Source organism: Triturus cristatus, chromosome 7 (genome assembly GCF_964204655.1).
Source record: "Triturus cristatus chromosome 7, aTriCri1.1, whole genome shotgun sequence".
NCBI lineage: Eukaryota > Metazoa > Chordata > Amphibia > Caudata > Salamandridae > Triturus > Triturus cristatus.
Window position 1 is genome coordinate 419196055 of NC_140590.1, and position 17752 is coordinate 419213806.

The following is a 17752-nucleotide window of genomic DNA, read 5'->3' on the forward strand; positions in this document are numbered from 1 at the left end:
AGAGAGGTCCCGGAAGCCGGTCGGCGCCCCGCTAGGCCTGCGGGCGGTTGTGGGCCTGAACAACCGGGGGCTTGCTATGCGACGCTCCGCCCCGAGAGGGGGGGTGTGAGTAGAATTTCAACGGCACGTGATCGTAAAAAAGAATCACTTGGGGGGCAGCACTTGCGGGTCGTTCCCGTGCTGCCCGGCTCATCAGGCGGGCAGGTGAAGTAGATGGCCGCCTGCCCTTGGATCGCCCGTAAGATAACCCACCTATTACATATCCTGGAATTATGTAATAAAACCTGCAGCATTTGTTACCCACTTACAACTGTTTCTTGTGTTTTCTTTGGGTAACCTAATTTGGGGGAGGGGGGAAAGCGGGGTGCCCCTGGGGGTACTATGCCGCTGACCGTGGCCCCCGCAGGGGGCCACTCGGCGGTCGGCGCCTTAGTGGCCCCGGGGCCCCGGTCACCCCTCCCCACTCCCTCCTTCGGGGGGGGGCGGGGGGCAGGGACTCGTACTGGTGCCCCCCTTCGTGTCAGGGCCGGAAGTGACGCGCAATGCGCGTCACTTCCGGGCCCAGGTGTGAGGGGGTGGCTATTTAGCCTTCCCCCACCCTCACTGGCGACCTCTTTGTCGCCCACCTCGCCTTTTTCCCTCCCTACCGCTTACCCGGCGTAGGCGTCGTGGGGTGGGGTTTTTGCTGAGCGTTGTAATGTTTTCCTTTTCGTTGCAGGCGGAGTTACAGGGCGATCTGGAAGCAGGCCGGTACAAAGGGTACCTCTGCGCGGCACCACGTGGTGCCTGAGCCAAAACGAGGAGCCTCCAGAGAGGTCCCGGAAGCCGGTCGGCGCCCCGCTAGGCCTGCGGGCGGTTGTGGGCCTGAACAACCGGGGGCTTGCTATGCGACGCTCCGCCCCGAGAGGGGGGGTGTGAGTAGAATTTCAACGGCACGTGATCGTAAAAAAGAATCACTTGGGGGGCAGCACTTGCGGGTCGTTCCCGTGCTGCCCGGCTCATCAGGCGGGCAGGTGAAGTAGATGGCCGCCTGCCCTTGGATCGCCCGTAAGATAACCCACCTATTACATATCCTGGAATTATGTAATAAAACCTGCAGCATTTGTTACCCACTTACAACTGTTTCTTGTGTTTTCTTTGGGTAACCTAATTTGGGGGAGGGGGGAAAGCGGGGTGCCCCTGGGGGTACTAAGAGAGCTGGCCCAGCCCAGCCTCTTCCTGCAACTGACGGGCAAGGACGGGCCCGCCCTAGGCCCGGGCGAGCCCGCGCTTCCCGCGCTGCGGGAGGCGCTCCCGGTATTTTTCGTCCTCTGCGCCCTCTAGTGACGCTCGGCGTCAGCTCGCACAGCCCCCTGGGTGATGTAGGCGAAGCACAGCCGTTTCCCTCACGGCGAGATCAGGGAAGCAGACAGCAACACTGTTGGGAGGTTAGGAAGTTAAAAGCCCTCCAGCCGTTCCACACACGGCGTAGGTGAAATCAGGTTTGAATTTGGCACGTCCCGCGCTGCGGGAGGCGCTCCCGGTGTTTATCGTCCTCTGCGCCCTCTAGTGACGCTCGGCGTCAGCTCGCACAGCCCCCTGGGTGATGTAGGCGAAGCACAGCCGTTTCCCTCACAGCGAGATCAGGGAAGCAGACAGCAACACTGTTGGGAGGTTAGGAAGTTAAAAGCCCTCCAGCCGTTCCACACACGGCATAGGTGAAATCAGGTTTGAATTTGGCGCGTCCCCTTATTTGGCGAGTCCCCATTTTTTTATCATATTTTATACTACTAGGCGCGCAACGCTCATGGTGCTCAAAGGGCTTCAGCCCCCCCGTCGTGTTTGTCAGCCCCGGCCAAAACAGCTTCCCAGGCACACACACAGCCGCACCCGAGTACTTCATGGGTCTTTAAAAGATAATTTACTTTCTAACGAGGCTTTGTTGTTTTTTCACCCCTTCTTAGAGCCCCTGCATCTCCACTCTGCATATTGCTGGAAGAATCACTCCCCCCCCCCCCCTCCCCACCCCCCAAATATTTAGCTCCCCCCCGAAATTTGGCTCTAGTTGCGCCTCTGTATACTACGCTTATAAGGCATTGAAGCAGTTTAAAAATGTGTTGCTTCAGTGCATTGCTAGCGAGTTCCAAATAGTGTTTCACATTCAGGGGGCATTGTGTAGGGCTAAATTAGAACAGTAGATATAACACCCAGGATAATGTGCTGCATGCATGACTAAATACTTTTTAAGTCCTAAAGGCAAGACCGATTGCATTGCAAATGCTTGTTTCTTTAATCTTCGCCATCTAAGTCCTTTTTCTATGGCCATGCATTAGGCGCGCTCCAAGCTCTGTTTTGTAGCGCGATGCAGCAGCAAGCAGTTTCACGCATGTCTGCATTAGAAGGGTACATTCGGGAGGCATGCGTGATGTGAACCTACTACTCCCCGCGCCTGCTGAGATGTATTTCAGCCCCATTCACCCCTCTTAAAGGGACAAACCCCCTGAACGAAGTGTTCTGTGGTTGACACAGGAGCACCCGGTACGACTGAGCTGCTGCAGGACACGTGTCACCTAGAAGATGAGAGCGAGCCCACGAACCCCCGGCAGGGGGCGGGTGGTGTGCGGAAGACCCTGATCCCCCGCAGGGAGACTGAGCTGCGGTAGACCTTGATGCCCCACCAGCGGAAGGCTTGTGAGCAGATGATATTGCTCCACCAATAAGGAGGACTGTGTGATGCAGAAGATAGTGATCCCCAACAGACAGAACTGAGATTCGAAATTATCTTTGCTAGGTTAAATCATTCCCCCACCAAGACGACGCTGAATTTCAAGACTCGCAACCCTTCAAGAGGCCGGGCAGCACGAAAGTCTGTTCCGCTACACTGCATGTGTGTCCGTTGCAGGATACACGAAGCCGAGGAAGGGTCTCTTCTACTCATCGCGTAACTAGCACCAGCATGGGCATTGTGAGTTGTTTTTCTACTCAAGCACCTGCCATGAAGTAATTGGCTCCAGCAGCAGGACTGCACACTACAAGCAGCCTCTGCCCTCCAAGGAGGGGGTCTGGAGTTGCAGAAAAATACCTGCTTTACCACGATGGGGCGTGCCCTGCATAATATAATGTTACACCAGCAGAGGGGCTGCTTCTAGAAATCTCTTTCACTGGTGTGGAGGGGATAGACCAACCAGACTCCTGTGTTAAATGACAAATATATTCGTTTTCCATGCGTACTCTTAGAGCGTTGTTTAGGATGGCCACGAGAGATAGCGCATAGCTGCCAAGTTTTCATATGGCTATGCTTGTCATTTCTATGGGGTTAGTGTGTGTATAAGTGACATTCTATCCGCAAATGTTGGATACACCGACTGATAATTTCTCGTGAGTAATTCAAAACATTGATCAGTATTGGCTGCCTCTGTTTTCTGTTATTTTATCCAGACATATAACTTAACAGTGAACACACACCCCTAAAGAGGGCATACGTTTTGGGGTTCATAGTGCTTGTTAGCAATATTAGATGAGTTTGTAATAACAATGAATTTGTTATTAAAGTGTTTTAAATTTAAGGGTGTGAATTATACATTTGTTACGTCCGTAGTAGGGTAGCTGTTTTAGGATTGCCTCACTCTCGTTTTCCCCTTTAGTCCGCCGTGCTCTGCAGTCTCTCACCACCTAGCACTTAATCTCTCCGAAATTCTCCATCTGCATGTTGCTCGACAGCTTCTTCCTTTTCATCGCTGTCTTTTCACTCTGCCTTCTGCACGTACTTCCTTGTGTTGCCCCCTTCACCATGCCCTAACTCACACCCACCCACACTCTTCTCACCTGTGAACACATTTCCTTTTCCTTTTGAGCTGTCCGTAATGAACAGCCGCATACGTGTCCTTCACACACTTCGAGGCAAAATGCGTCTTACAGTTAGGGCATGTGTGACAAACCATTGCTTTGTGCGCTCTGCAGAGAGGCCAAGGAATGGATGATCAAGTGGTCTTAATAACATAATTATAAACCACTGGCATGGTTTGTAAGAAAGGCCCTTGCGCCTCATTTGCACCGCCGTTGCGTCACTTTAGTGACGCAGCGATGGCGCAAATCCTGCGCCATGCTGCGGGGTATTTACAACGTGACGCATCTGGGAGATGCGTCACGTTGTAAAGCCCTGCGCCAGCAGTAGGCGTACATGTGCAGGGGGGGCGTTCCGTCGCAGGAACGCCTCCTAAAAGTGGCTGAGTGAAATCTACAAGATTTCACTCAGTCACTTTTGAGACCATGCTGCGTCAAAACCCTGCGCCTGCTTGAAGCAGGCGTAAGGATTGACGCAGCATTGTGAAGATAGGTCCCCCCAAAGCATTGCTGGAGCTGCATCGCGCTTGTGACGCAACTCCAGCAATGCGCCACTTTTACGGCACAGATGCGTCACGCATCTGTGCCGTTTTTGCCCCATGGTGCGCCGCATTGTAAATGCGGCGCATCCATGATGACGTAGCTGTGGCGCACAATAACTGGCGCATCCCTGCTGATATGCAGGGATGCGCCAGTGATTATAAATCTGCCCCTGTCTTTACCCTCCACTCCAGAGCGCACAACTGCGCCCCCTGTAAACACCGTCCAACAACCTGAACTAACCTGGCCATCTAAAAGTAACTTTACACACCGTTTGCGCAATACACGAGTCACACGGTGCATATAAAAATACGACAGAAACACAATATCTGTAAAGAAAGTATATATTCGTAGGCACTATAAAATGAAGAGGAGCGAGAAATGTAAGAAGTGGCTGCACCGTTTACATGTACCTCATGGACATTGTTGAGGAATGGATCTGTATCCTTGATGCCACCTGGACTCGATGTTGATGGCAGGCTGCGCGGCGCCGCCAGTGTCTGGGTGGCATGGAGATAAGTAATGCGCTTGACTTTATACAGTAAGTGACGAGAGAACGGACACAACCCCGCTCTCCTTCATAACTAGAACAGCGCGACATAGAGTACACGAATCGGCCGGGCATGAAATGACTTGGTATCCATGGCAACGAGTCACCTCTGCTGGACCATGAGCCGCCTCACCCTCTGATAAGTGCCGGGGGCACTACACACAGATGAGGGTCATAGGCACCTCCAGCGTTTTCTAGTTTAGTGATATACTATTTATAGAAGAAATACTGCACTTTCCGTTTAATTAGATAAGATTATGCCGTTGGCAATTGGTTTACTGGGCTACAAATAACACTGAATACATACTATGAATACTAGTTGATTAGATTGAGGTATGTGGTGGGCAGATTGCTTTATGAACTACAAATAACAGAAGAAATACTTTGTTTACAATTTGATTAGATTGAGCTCATTTATTGATTGGGCTGTTAGATTCATGAACTAAACGTGGCAGAAAATACTCTGCGATTTGCTATTTACTTGGTTTACGTTTAATCATTTAGAATTTGAAAAAACATGGTTTTCTTGTACATTAGCCAGGACTTTGAATAAAATGTAAGCTTTGAATGAACAACGGGTTTAGCGTCACTCAGAGCATCCCGCCACTATTAGCATAGGAGGCGGCGTGACGCTCTACTCCCCGAAGACCAGGCCCCTGTTTGCAGGAATACATGTGCACTGTGATTGTGCGATTCTTAGTCACCATAGTGGATGGACGCACTGAGGTCCGTTATCGACCCTCCCGGGAGGCATATGTAATTATGATGTCTGCTGTCATCCGCTCCTGTTATTCGTAGTAACATGGGGTTTCCTGTTCTCTGTTTCAGAATTACTCCTGAAGAGTGCTAATTTGAATCCAAATGAGTTGGGTTATGAATTGTCTGTACTTAAAACGAGTAACTTAAAGTCCACAGCAGTACTCCGTTTATTCCTGAGGAGGGGTTCTACAACTGCTGCCTGCCTTTGGGGCCCCTGCCGCTGCTTTCCTCCATCTATTCTCCCAATTGTGTTTGCAGATGGGCCTTGTCGTGTCAGACTGTCCGTGTGGTTATTCTCTGCCAACCTGTCTTCCCTGGTGGAGAGTTGTCGATCTTCTGGGGTGTTCTCTGATGTGCTCTCTTTCCTGATGGCGATTCTTTGCTTCTTCGGTGCGTGTCTCTCCTCCCTGCTGACATCCTGGTCCTAGACACTGAAGAGCTCTTGTGGCAGCTCCTGGCTTGCTCTGGCTTCTGAACCTGCTCATCTCCTTCCTGTGCTTTGGGTATTTCTTGCCAGCATCGGATTGGGAAGGCGGGCAGTCGTGCATTGACCGATGGGTCACCAGTGGGGCGGCTTTTGTCAACCGGCCCAGAGAGCCTTATTGTCTTCCCCACCAGGCCACTGTTAGACTGTAGACTTTATCTTGGCCTCCCCGGGGGCCGGTGCAGACGCCCAGAAGCAATGTCCACTCCTCTGCTGGAGCAGCAGCAGCTTTGTGCTTTTCTTCTCCCCGCCCCTGCCAGGCCATCACCCTGAGGCTACAGCTGGCTGGGCTGGGGTAAGTGAATGGCCTTGCTGAGGGTCTGTTGTTGGCTCCTTGCCTACTGTGCCTTTCAGTCCTTGGTGTGGGTGTGGGGGAGGGGTATGTTTTTATGAACCTCACTGTGAAGCACCTTCCCAGAGCAGAAACATTTGATGATGTAATGTCAGGGTCAGAGCTGCCGAATGTGCAACTATGGAAATAGGTTCAAGTCCCAGCCTCTCATCAACACCCTGTGATTCTGGGCAAATGACTTCATTGTGCAAGGCCTAAAATAAAAATGAATTTGATCTTCTGTAGTGTAACTGGTGCTCATATAATTGCGCCCTTTGGCCGAGTTTACTCTATATAAAACTATAATAAAAAAACATAACCTTCTGTTTGCTCATTTTTTAAGAATCTGCAAAGGCTGGAACCTATTTATGAGAGAGGATTCTTTATTCAATAATAAACAAGTCTGTATTCCTTCTTAACATGGCTTTTCTTCCTTTGTTTCGTTTTAACTATCAGTCACGGATCATTAAAGAAGCTTTAGACCACATTTTAAACTGCTTTCACCTTACGTTTACTGTTCAAACTTTAAAGTACATATTGATCAGGGGAGAAAATACCAGCTTTAGGTGTCTTTCTTCATTTTCGTACTGGCAAGAGCATTAAAATTCTAGTAATACTGGTTAAAGAAAACGGCCAGGTGGCCAACATAGTCATATCAGGAGTTGTGGCCTTTGGGCCACTTTATTTCAGTTCACCCGCCCCGCCAAAATGTAGTGTTTCTAGTTTTCACAATTGTTTCTGGCTCTAAGAGCTTTAAAATACATAATTTATTAAAAATTTCTTTAAAAATTAACCCGATGAGACTAGCCAAATGCTGTTTCGTGAACAAGCGTAATCCAGGAATGTGGGCCACTTTTTTGGGAGTGCCCGTGCCGAATTGTGATCCCAATCCAACCATGTTTCTTGCCCATAACAAGACTCATTTGTGGGCTATCTATTTCTATCTTCTGGTGAGTGCTTTCTTCTTTCAGTTTGTTACCACAGGTTTAAGCCTCGGTGTATAGGTCTTCATGCACCTTTTCCTAGGTTTTGTTTGCCAGAGTTCGATTTTTCATGTACTTGCTTGTATCTTATACTACCAGTCCAGCTGTTGCATGTCTACTGTTCCTTGTTTGTCATAGTAGCTTAGCAGATGGAGGTGCCCGAGACTAGTTTTCTTGCAGCATTGAATGTGGGACTGGAATTGCGGGACTCTCCCTGGTTGCTTTCCCTACCTGCAGTGCCTTCAAAAATTTGCTTGTCACCAGACGTGTGGCTTCACCATGAAGGTACCAAAAACTGAACAGCCGTTCAGGAAAGTTTGTTGGGGTTAGTGGTTTTGTTCCTGATAAATCTCCAAACACTAGAGACTCCATATTCTTACAATAAAAAACTTCCACTGCTTGGATGCCAGGCATTACAAGATCATTGTTGCAGCTAAGAAACTAGAGGGCCTATCACACACTGTGGACGACCCTTAGGTCTGATTCTCCACCTGTAAAGCAAACCTTACTTAACTCCACTCAAAGTTCTGACAAACTGTCACAAACGTGTGTAAGTGTTTAAACCTACAGAATGCCACACAAAATGAGTAAAATAAAAATAGCTGGTGAAGATAAATAATTCTAGTTTTGGATATTATAATCGGTGCCACCTTGGCAGCAAAGTTGTCCACTGATTTATTCAATTGAAGTGACACAGTAAACTGAGGCCTATATGATACATAAGAAAAAAAAATTCATAAGATTCTTTTAGGAATTGAGTGAAGACAGCTAGCCATCAGGTCAGCATACCAGTGGACAAACACTTGGAAACTAAGAAAAATATTAAAAAGTGGATGCAGGTATATCTTGAACAAGACTGCTGAGAGTGATGTATATGGGCAAGCCCCAAACTCAGCTTACTAACCCAGGAATGAAAAGGGCCCAGTTTCACCGGCTAGGTGTGGCCTGCCAAGAAAGACTGGAACCGCATAATTTTGTTGTCCAAATGGCCTCTAACATTGCAAATACATATGATGGCATGGTCCGCTGTTTCATGGACCACAGAGAAGTTGTAACAGCACAAGCAGGGAAGATTCCCCGTTATCTATGGATAACGGAGTGTTAGCCCACACACTTAGGTGCCGATTCCGATCCTGTAAAACCCGGGTACGAACCGTCGGACGGAGCGTTTTCTCCGTCCGACTCATACCCGGGAAAAACACCTTACAAACCCGCAAGTACGATTCGTACAGAAACACCATTTCCGTACGAATCGTAAAAAAAAACGACCGGCTAAAATATACCCACAATTCGGATCCGAGACACCGCGTACGCGACATTCGCACGGAGTCAGGCAGCGTTTTACGGATCAGCAAGTACGATTCGTACCCACAGCACTTCGGACGGCAACATTTTTACGGGACCCAAAAAGTGCCGGAAAAGCTAAGTACGCCGCGATGCATGACGAAAAGGGGGCCCGGTACGCACCGTACCCCCATCCCTACACGTCCGCATCGTACCCACGGGGTGGGGTGGGGGTCCGCACCGTACATACGGGGGTGGGGGTCCGCACCGTACATACGGGGGTGGGGATACGCTCCGTACCTATGGGGTGGGGTGGGGGTACGCACCGTACATACGGGGATGGGGGTCCGCACTGTACATACGGGGGTAGGGGTTCGCTCCGTACCTACGGGGTGGGGTGGGGGTACGCACCGTACATATGGGGGTGGGGGTATGCTCCGTACCTACGGGGTGGGGTGGGGGTCCGCACCGTACATACAGGGGAGGGGGTACGCACCGTACATACGGAGGTGGGGGTATGCTCCGTACCTACGGGGTGGGGTGGGGGTCCGCACCGTACATACGGGGGTGGGGGTACGCTCCGTACCTATGGGGTGGGGGTATGCACCGTACATTCGGGGGTGGGGGTCCGCACAGTACATACGGGGGTGGGGATACGCACCATACCTACGGGGTGGGGTGGGGGTCCGCACCGTTCATACGGGGGTGGGGGTACGCACCGTACATACGGAGGTGGGGGTATGCTCCGTACCTACGGGGTGGGGTGGGGGTCCTCACTGTACATACGGGGGTGGGGGTACGCACCGTACATACGGGGGTGGGGGTACGCTCCGTACCTACGGGGTGGGGTGGGGGTATGCACCGTACATACGGGGGTGGGGGTCCGCACCGTACATACGGGGGTAGGGGTTCGCTCCGTACCTACGTGGTGGGGTGGGGGTATGCACCGTACATACGAGGGTGGGGGTACGTTCCGTACCTACGGGGTGGGGTGGGGGTCCGCACCGTACATACAGGGGTGGGGGAACGCACCGTACATACGGAGGTGGGGGTATGCTCCGTACCTACGGGGTGGGGTGGGGGTCCGCACCGTACATACGGGGTTGGGGGTACGCACTGTACATACGGGGGTGGGGGTATGCTCCGTACCTACGGGGTGGGGTGGGGGTCTGCACCGTACATACGGGGGTGGGGGTATGCACCGTACATACGGGGGTGGGGGTACGCTCCGTACCTACGGGGTGGGGTGGGGGTCCGCACCGTACATACAGGGGTGGGGGTACGCTCCGTACCTACGGGGTGGGGTGGGGGCCCGCACCGTACATACGGGGGTGGGGGTACGCTCCGTACCTACGGGGTGGGGTGGGGGTATGCACCGTACATACGGGGGTGGGGGTCCGCACCGTACATACGGGGGTGGGGGTACGCTCCGTACCTATGGGGTGGGGTGGGGGTCCGCACCGTACATATGGGGGTGGGGGTACGCACCGTACATACGGGGGTGGGGGTACGCACCTTACATACAGAGGTGGGGGTATGCTCCGTATCTACAGGGTGGGGTGGGGGTCTGCACCGTACATACGGGGGTGGGGGTACGCACCGTACATACGGGGGTGGGGGTACGCTCCGTACCTACGGGGTGGGGTGGGGGTACGCACCGTACATACGGGGGTGGGGGTACGCTCCGTACCTACGGGGTGGGGTGGGGGTCCGCACCGTACATACGGGGGTGGGGGTATGCACCGTACATACAGGGGTGGGGGTATGCTCCGTACCTACGGGGTGGGGTGGGGGTCCGCACCGTACATACGGGGGTGGGGGTACGCACCGTACATACGGGGTTGGGGGTACACTCCGTACCTACGGGGTGGGGTGGGGGTATGCACCGTACATATGGGGGTGGGGGTATGCTCCGTACCTACAGGGTGGGGTGGGGGTAGGCACTGTCCATGGGGGCGTGGGGGTACAGAGCGTACATGTATGGGTGCTGGGGTACGGCGTGTACATGGGGGGCTGGGGGTACGGCGCGTACATGGGGGGCTGGGGGTACGGCGCGTACTTGGGGGGGTGGGCTGGGGGGGTGTACCGGGCGTATGCGGGCTCATGTTTGGACGTCTCCATGGTTGCTATGGGAGTTCGCTCCGTACGGTGTTTTTTCCATACGATTGTGCATTCAGACGGACAGGACGGATCGTACTTGCGCGCTCGGACTTCAGTTTACCGATTTGTATGTAAAACTGTCCGGGGACTTGTCGGACACTTTTTCCGACCCGAGAACGTGTCGGGGAATCTTCCCAATGCGATTCGTATGGATTTTTTAACATACGAATCGTACTTGCCAGTTTGTACGGGACTTGTACAATTCGTACGTAAAAAAATCCGGATACGATTCATACGGGGAATATTTTTAACGGATCGGAATCGGCACCTTAGTTGGGAAGTTTCAGTCCCATGCCCAGGCCTTAACTCAGATGGAAAGTAGGAACGGATAGTATCTATAAAAGCTGTTCAGCCAGGATTATTTAACTTTGTTACCACTGTGATAACACTCAAGGGTACTTGCAGCAAACCCCACAACGCTCATTTCCAGATTCTTCATACCACTATGGTCTATTAATATCACACTTTGAGACACACCCAGATGTATGCGCACATAGCACAGAGCTAGGACATTTGTTATAATTATTTGTCTCCCAGCAAGGACTGTATCGTATATAGCGGTGGGTGGTAAACTCTGCTCCTGCGGCGGAGAATTGCCCAAGCGCGGAGTTCTAGAAAAAACTCCTGTGTGGCGGAGTTTTTTCTTGCGGGCAGCTCGCTGATGTTAAGTTGGTGAGTGCTAAAATCAAGCGCTAGAATGCCTCCTAGCAGGATTTCTCAATGTGGGCGGTCGCAGCAGGTCGCTATTGCTCATGTTGAGAAAACTGCAGCTCAAGTAGAAAATATATTTGAGCGGCAGAAACAAGCAGTGCCCTCTGGCTTGCGGAAATCCATGGAATCTCGTTGAGTTTTTAGGTAATTCCGCGGAGACGAACTCCACAGGTGTTGCCCACCCCAAATCGTATAATGGTTGTCTTGTCAGCTGTTATGTAACCTCACTGTTCTTCCACTTGGAATGGCTCCTGCAACTTCTGGAGAGGCTGGGCAGAGTGCAGAAAGTGAAAGTCCTGTAACAGCAGCTATTGGGAATGTAAAGCAAATAATTCAAAGGGTAGAGTTTAAGGCTTGCAAATTGTGAAATGCGGTTTTAATGCATGAAGCACAGTATAAGAAAACCTGATTTAGACAGTGGTGGAAATGGTATTTAGAATGTAAGAGACCAGATTTAGAAGCCTAAACGGTGAGAGATACTTTGATTAGGGGGACGGGGTACATAAATGACATTACTATTGAAGGACAGTAATTTAATCCTAAATCATATCAGACAACATTTATCAGCTGTCATATCCCCTTTTTGTGTCGAGAGGTGAGGCTTCTCTCTACTTCCTGCGCTGCTTGTGATTGTCAAAGACACTAGATCATGCCATTTCTGACACCGACATTGCCTGATTCTCAAGCCCATCTGAGGAGAAAGGTTTACCTTTGATTTGCACATTAATTAATGTGTTAGGGGAAAACTTTATGTCTGTCTTCTGTGGATTTTGACCCTCGGTGCCGGGATTTGCAAATACAGACACTTTGCCATATTGTTGTAATTTCTGCATTTGCTAATTTAGGATTACAGTGGGTTTGTGGTCGAAACATAGAAAGGTATATTGCAAAAGTATGGTGAACACAACACATTTGAGGTATTGTGTTCCATTCACATTCCTCTTGCGGGACACCCCAGCCTTCAAAAAGTTTCTACATTTTCTAATTTCAATGGAAAGGGTAAGGTCAGGTCTGTGTTGTACTGGTAGACATAGATTACTCATCTTTAAAGGAAATGACTGTTCCACTCACACAAAAAATAGGTTAAGATTTCTTTTTAGCTCATTTCTACATATCTATTTTTAACAATAATCTGAAATAATGTGATTGTAATTATTCAGCATTTTGCTAGCTTTACATTGTTTCTTTAAATTCTTTTTTATTAGTGCTACCTTATATTTCTTAATACTGACTTAAATATTAATGTATATGTTGTGATTTAGTTGACTATGAAAATAATTCAAATATGAAAGTAAAAACACATGCAAAATAAAAGCTAACTTGTAGGTTCCTGATTTTTCTTAAAAGACAAGAAGATTTTTATGCAGTCTCTTTCCTTTACAGCCTTTTAAAGACGTACAAAGCCCATATTGCATTTTTCAGAAACAGGAAATTACATGATAACATAATAGAAATACATGGTATATAAAAGTCTTTAACTTTTGTCTTCAATGATAATCTATCTGGCTAGTTTTGAACACGAGACATCAGATGTAAAATGATATGCAATGGCAGAGCAAGAGCCAAATGAACAGTTTTATCTTGTGATGGCATGAGAAGACTAGTTCATTTTGTCAATGAATAATAGGTATCTAAATGAAGTTTAACGATAAGTTGACCACTTTAAAAGTGAAACAGCTGGGGCATTTTTCAATAGCACCCATGCAAACATCTTTTTTTTTGTTCACATAAATATATTAGATTTTGCCATTACAATTTCTAATTTAATTTTTTTGTGTGCATATTCTGGTATACTGAATACATTTAGCAATGCTTGGCTATAAGTTGTTTGTGTTCTTAACTCATTCTTTGATTTTGTTTTATGAAAGTTGGTTGTTGCTTACCATTTATCTGTCAGTTATTTAGCAATTCTCTTCGCTTTAGGCCACATCTTGAATGTTTATTGCTTTCAGTAACTACTGCTGCTCCAGTGCAGCTTAAACACATCTGCTGTTTTCTAAATCACCGCCAATTGTCTGACTTGCTTGTAAAATACAAATTAGTGCCTGCTGTTTAAAATACAGGAACATTCTGAAAGTGCTTCATTATATTCTGTGCTCTACCATTACCATTACATGATTTTCCATTTATTTATAACATACAACTGATAGATGTGTGCATGCATCATAAAAGACAGTAAAATAAGACATCACAGAGTAATTAATGATTATCTCTTTAGGCGCCAGTTATGTTCAGTGATGTTGCGGTCTATTTCTCTGAGGAGGAGTGGAGTCTCTTGGGGGAACGGGAGAAGCAGTTCTACACAAACGTGATGAGAGAGATCCACAGCGCTCTTATCTCGTTAGGTAGGAGACCTCTGCAAACATTATGATATTTGTGTTCTATCTGTAATTTTAAAGCGAGACAAATGACAATGTACAAGTTGCAGTGAGGAATTGTGCAATAGCTTTTTATTTTCTAACATACAATCTAGTTTTTTATTTTCCCAATGTAACTAGTTTAAGTTACCTTTTTCTCGTGGCTTTTTTGTGTTTAACTGTTGAGATGTTGGCACTATGATGTATTAGAACTAAATACAAATATAAGTGAAACAATTCCCTCCATGCTAATGTCACATTTTGCACAGATTGCTAGATAATAACTAATAGAAGCGGAGTACTAGGGTTTAAAAACCTGCAGTACGATGTAATTCTACCTGCAATAGTGTGCTTTAGGCATTTTAAAACCTGTTTGATTCTCATTTACAATACTGTAAATAGGGATAGTGTGTTTTTATTTTGAGAATGTAATCTGTCTTCACCTTCTAGAGAGATTGGGCAGTATGTTGTTCCTAAATTTGAGAATGCAAAGCAATTTAAAGCAATATTCTCCCTAGAAAAGTATTACTTTGTCTTCCCAGTTTTACCGTTTTAGTTCTGAACAAGGCATATTATTGTTTTCTCTTGTTCCAAAGCCCAGCACAGAAGGTAAAAAAGAATCATCCATTCTTACAAAAGGTGTATTAGTTCAGCAGGTGCCAGCCCACTTGATTGTTGTGCTCAGCAATGAGTAAATGCTTCATGAAAACTGCCAAGATTATTGTAAATAGTTGATAAGGCTGGGTTCCACTACAGAATTTAACACGGAACCTCAGGTTGATGTCTCTTTTTACCTGCCGAGAAGTGTAAAGAGGAGGTACAACACTTCACAGAATGAACTTTCCAAAACTAATCTGGACTCAAGGACCACAGACTATGACTTCAGTTTAGGGGGTTTATTACAAACCCACAAACAGCTGAAAATACAAGCACCTCAAGACGAGGTTGTAGAAATACATCGGAACTAATACAAAACCAAACCTACGAATTAGCCTACTCCAGTGGATCATGAAAAGAATAAACAACTCTAAAAATAGAACACAGGCGAGAACTGCCCCAACATTTAAGTCAGACTTCATGTGTACATAGAAGTGAAAAACATTAGACTATCCCTACACTATCTCTAAGGTGACATCCCTACTTGGCATTTCCCAGGTAAAGTCAGTAAAAAGGTGTCAGCTTGTGAAGACTACCTAAGAAGCACTTTCACAATGAAAAATCAGATGACTAAAGCTAAAGAGTTTGTTCTAAGATACTCTTCCCATATCAATCCTCTAACCCCTTCTCCTAACTCATCCTGTCTCCTTCTACCTCTCTAACACTATAATGATAGGTTTCAAAATGTAACCCAGAATTACCTTTCCTAGGGACGCAAACCAACTCCCTACCTTAGAAAATCCTTTTCCCACCTTGTCCCAAACTCTTTCTGTGGCTAGGTAATGCACTTCATGATGTATCTCAGTAATGTTGCTTATATACCTCTTCAGATCTTTGCTATTGTCAGGTATATATAAGTACAGCACTGTTGGACCTTCAGCATTTTACAGACTCCACCCTCTTTTGCCAGTAAAACGTCTAAAGCAAGACGGGTCTGTATCACCATAGCCCTTATCGGCACCATCTCTCCATCTACAAGCAACAACGACTGAGCTGTATTTGCTGACAACTTATCCACAATGGTCGACTATTTTCTAATATTGACATCATTCAACACCACTCCTAACCCTGGTATCAATGTTCCAAAAACATCCCCTACAATTTCTCCTGCACTCGCACCTCGCTTCCTTCTAGGATGTAATCCACCTTCCAAATGGTCCAAATCTTCCACATGATAAATCTTGGGAAATACCACCGCCACATAGCATGTACCCTACCAATTAATTGGCAATCGCACACAGGCATTCTTCCCACACACAAAATACGCATTTGGCACCACTTGTATTGCATCCTGCAAAAATGTCCTTGCCGAGGCCTCAATGGTGAAAGTATGATCACATACACTCTCTCCCACGAAGACCTTATCACAGTAAGTTTGTATTTGTCTCACACATAACTTCCCTCTCTGCTCAAAGTCTAACACAATTAGACCACTACTCCCTTTTGCCTTATGAGCTAACTCCTCCTTGGTCCACTCAACTTTACCTCCCTTGTTGTAACAATTCCCTATTAATTGTCTATGCCTATGTTCTACTTGGTCTATAAACCTATTTTCTACATCTGTTAGTGAACATGTTAAGTTGTGTCGGTGTGCATAAGCTGTATCTAGGGTTACAGTAGGTATAAAATACTTCCCTATTCTATCTTCCTGTTTGTAATAATCATACTCATTCAAATGCTTATAAGCTGGAACTTCCGAAAGCACTACATCATAGTTAGGAAAATAATACTCATAGTGACCCATGTCATAAAACATACTAATTAACAAACTACAAGTAATACCATACGTCAAAGGAAGATGATGGTATCGGATACCCTCCTCCACAGACGCTGGCAACTACATACACACATAACAGGCTCTCACATCCATCGTACTTACATACTCATATAGCAGCTTTGCATATGCATTAAGCGTATAATCACCTCTACATCTACATGCAACATACAACTAGTTTGATCTAGCATAGCTTTTTCAGCTCCTACGATACCCTCTTTTGTGCTAGAATTAATAGGTGTGGACCTCTCTTGTCCTCCCACTTCCCCAACTTCTGCATCGTGTGAAATGATTACAGATACAACAACAACTACTATTATTGCTACTATCACTCCTACAATAAATGTACCTATTACACACTTAGACCTACGGTTCGAACTTCCAGACTCCATCTCTGGCTTGTCGGTTCAGCTCAATAAGAGGATACACAAAAGTCTCTTCTTTCCACCTCAGATTGTTGCTCAAACAGTTCGAACACAGTTCATTGAAGTTCTGGAAATTCGGTTCACAGTTCAGTTCCCCTGATTTTATATATACACAGTCCAAAGAGATTTCCCTAGCCCTTTTTCTTCTTCTGCAGTAAAAAACCCTAAATGTGTTCTTCTTCCTCTTGGACCTAGGTTTTCTTCTTTGAGACATTTATTTACAGTTCACAGTACATTCACATTCTCTTACAAGTTCAGATCAAATTTCGATTAGCACACGCTGCAATATTTCATGCCGAGCTGGTGGCTGATAAGCAAAAGTCGGAAAAGACAATTCCTGAAGGATCAGAATCCGCACCTTGCTCGAGACTGGAGGTATCGGGACAGTTATTGTCAACAATCCCTCTATTACCAGTCCAGGAACTATCAATCCCACCTCGATTTTCAGCTTGGGCGTTCTGCTGATCACTCGTGAAGACCTCAGTCTTCCGGTCCCCACCACTTCCGGCATCTGTTACTAGATAAGTCCACTCCGGGGCGGCGTATTTTTGACAAGGGACTCTTACTCTCCTCGACCTTCTTGGACCCTCCTGAGCTTGCTCCACTTCACTCAGTTCGGATTCTGAAGTCTCTGACACAGGAGCAAGATCCCTCTAAGGAGCTAGTCTCAGATTCAGCCTTCCTTGTCTCCCAGGCCACAATTCTTCTATGGTGTCATCTTTTCTCCTCTTCCCCTGACCAACTTGCACACCAGTTACTTCAGCTAAGTCTGACTCTATACCATTCGCAACGTTACCTTCTCCCTCAGAGTCAATACCTGGGTCTTGTGTAGCATAACCCTCCTCAGCTTGTTCTGGTAAACCAGCTTTGTCAGCGAACCACACAGCTTGGCTTGCCCTCTCAAGTGGCCTCTCT

At 47.5% G+C, this 17752-nt stretch overlaps 1 protein-coding gene across 3 annotated transcripts in view; it reads left to right on the forward strand.

Moving 5' to 3' along the window:
• The first annotated feature begins 2419 nt into the window (after window positions 1-2419).
• Window positions 2420-17752, forward strand: part of LOC146809841 (uncharacterized) — a 219376-nt gene continuing 204043 nt past the window's right edge. For all 3 annotated transcript variants that reach the window (XM_085616714.1, XM_085616712.1, XM_085616713.1), the window contains exons 1-2: window positions 2420-2944; window positions 13843-13969. In XM_085616714.1, coding sequence (XP_085472840.1) covers window positions 2936-2944; window positions 13843-13969 — 136 coding nt within the window. In that variant the 5' untranslated portion in view covers window positions 2420-2935. The remainder of the gene's footprint in view (window positions 2945-13842; window positions 13970-17752) is intronic.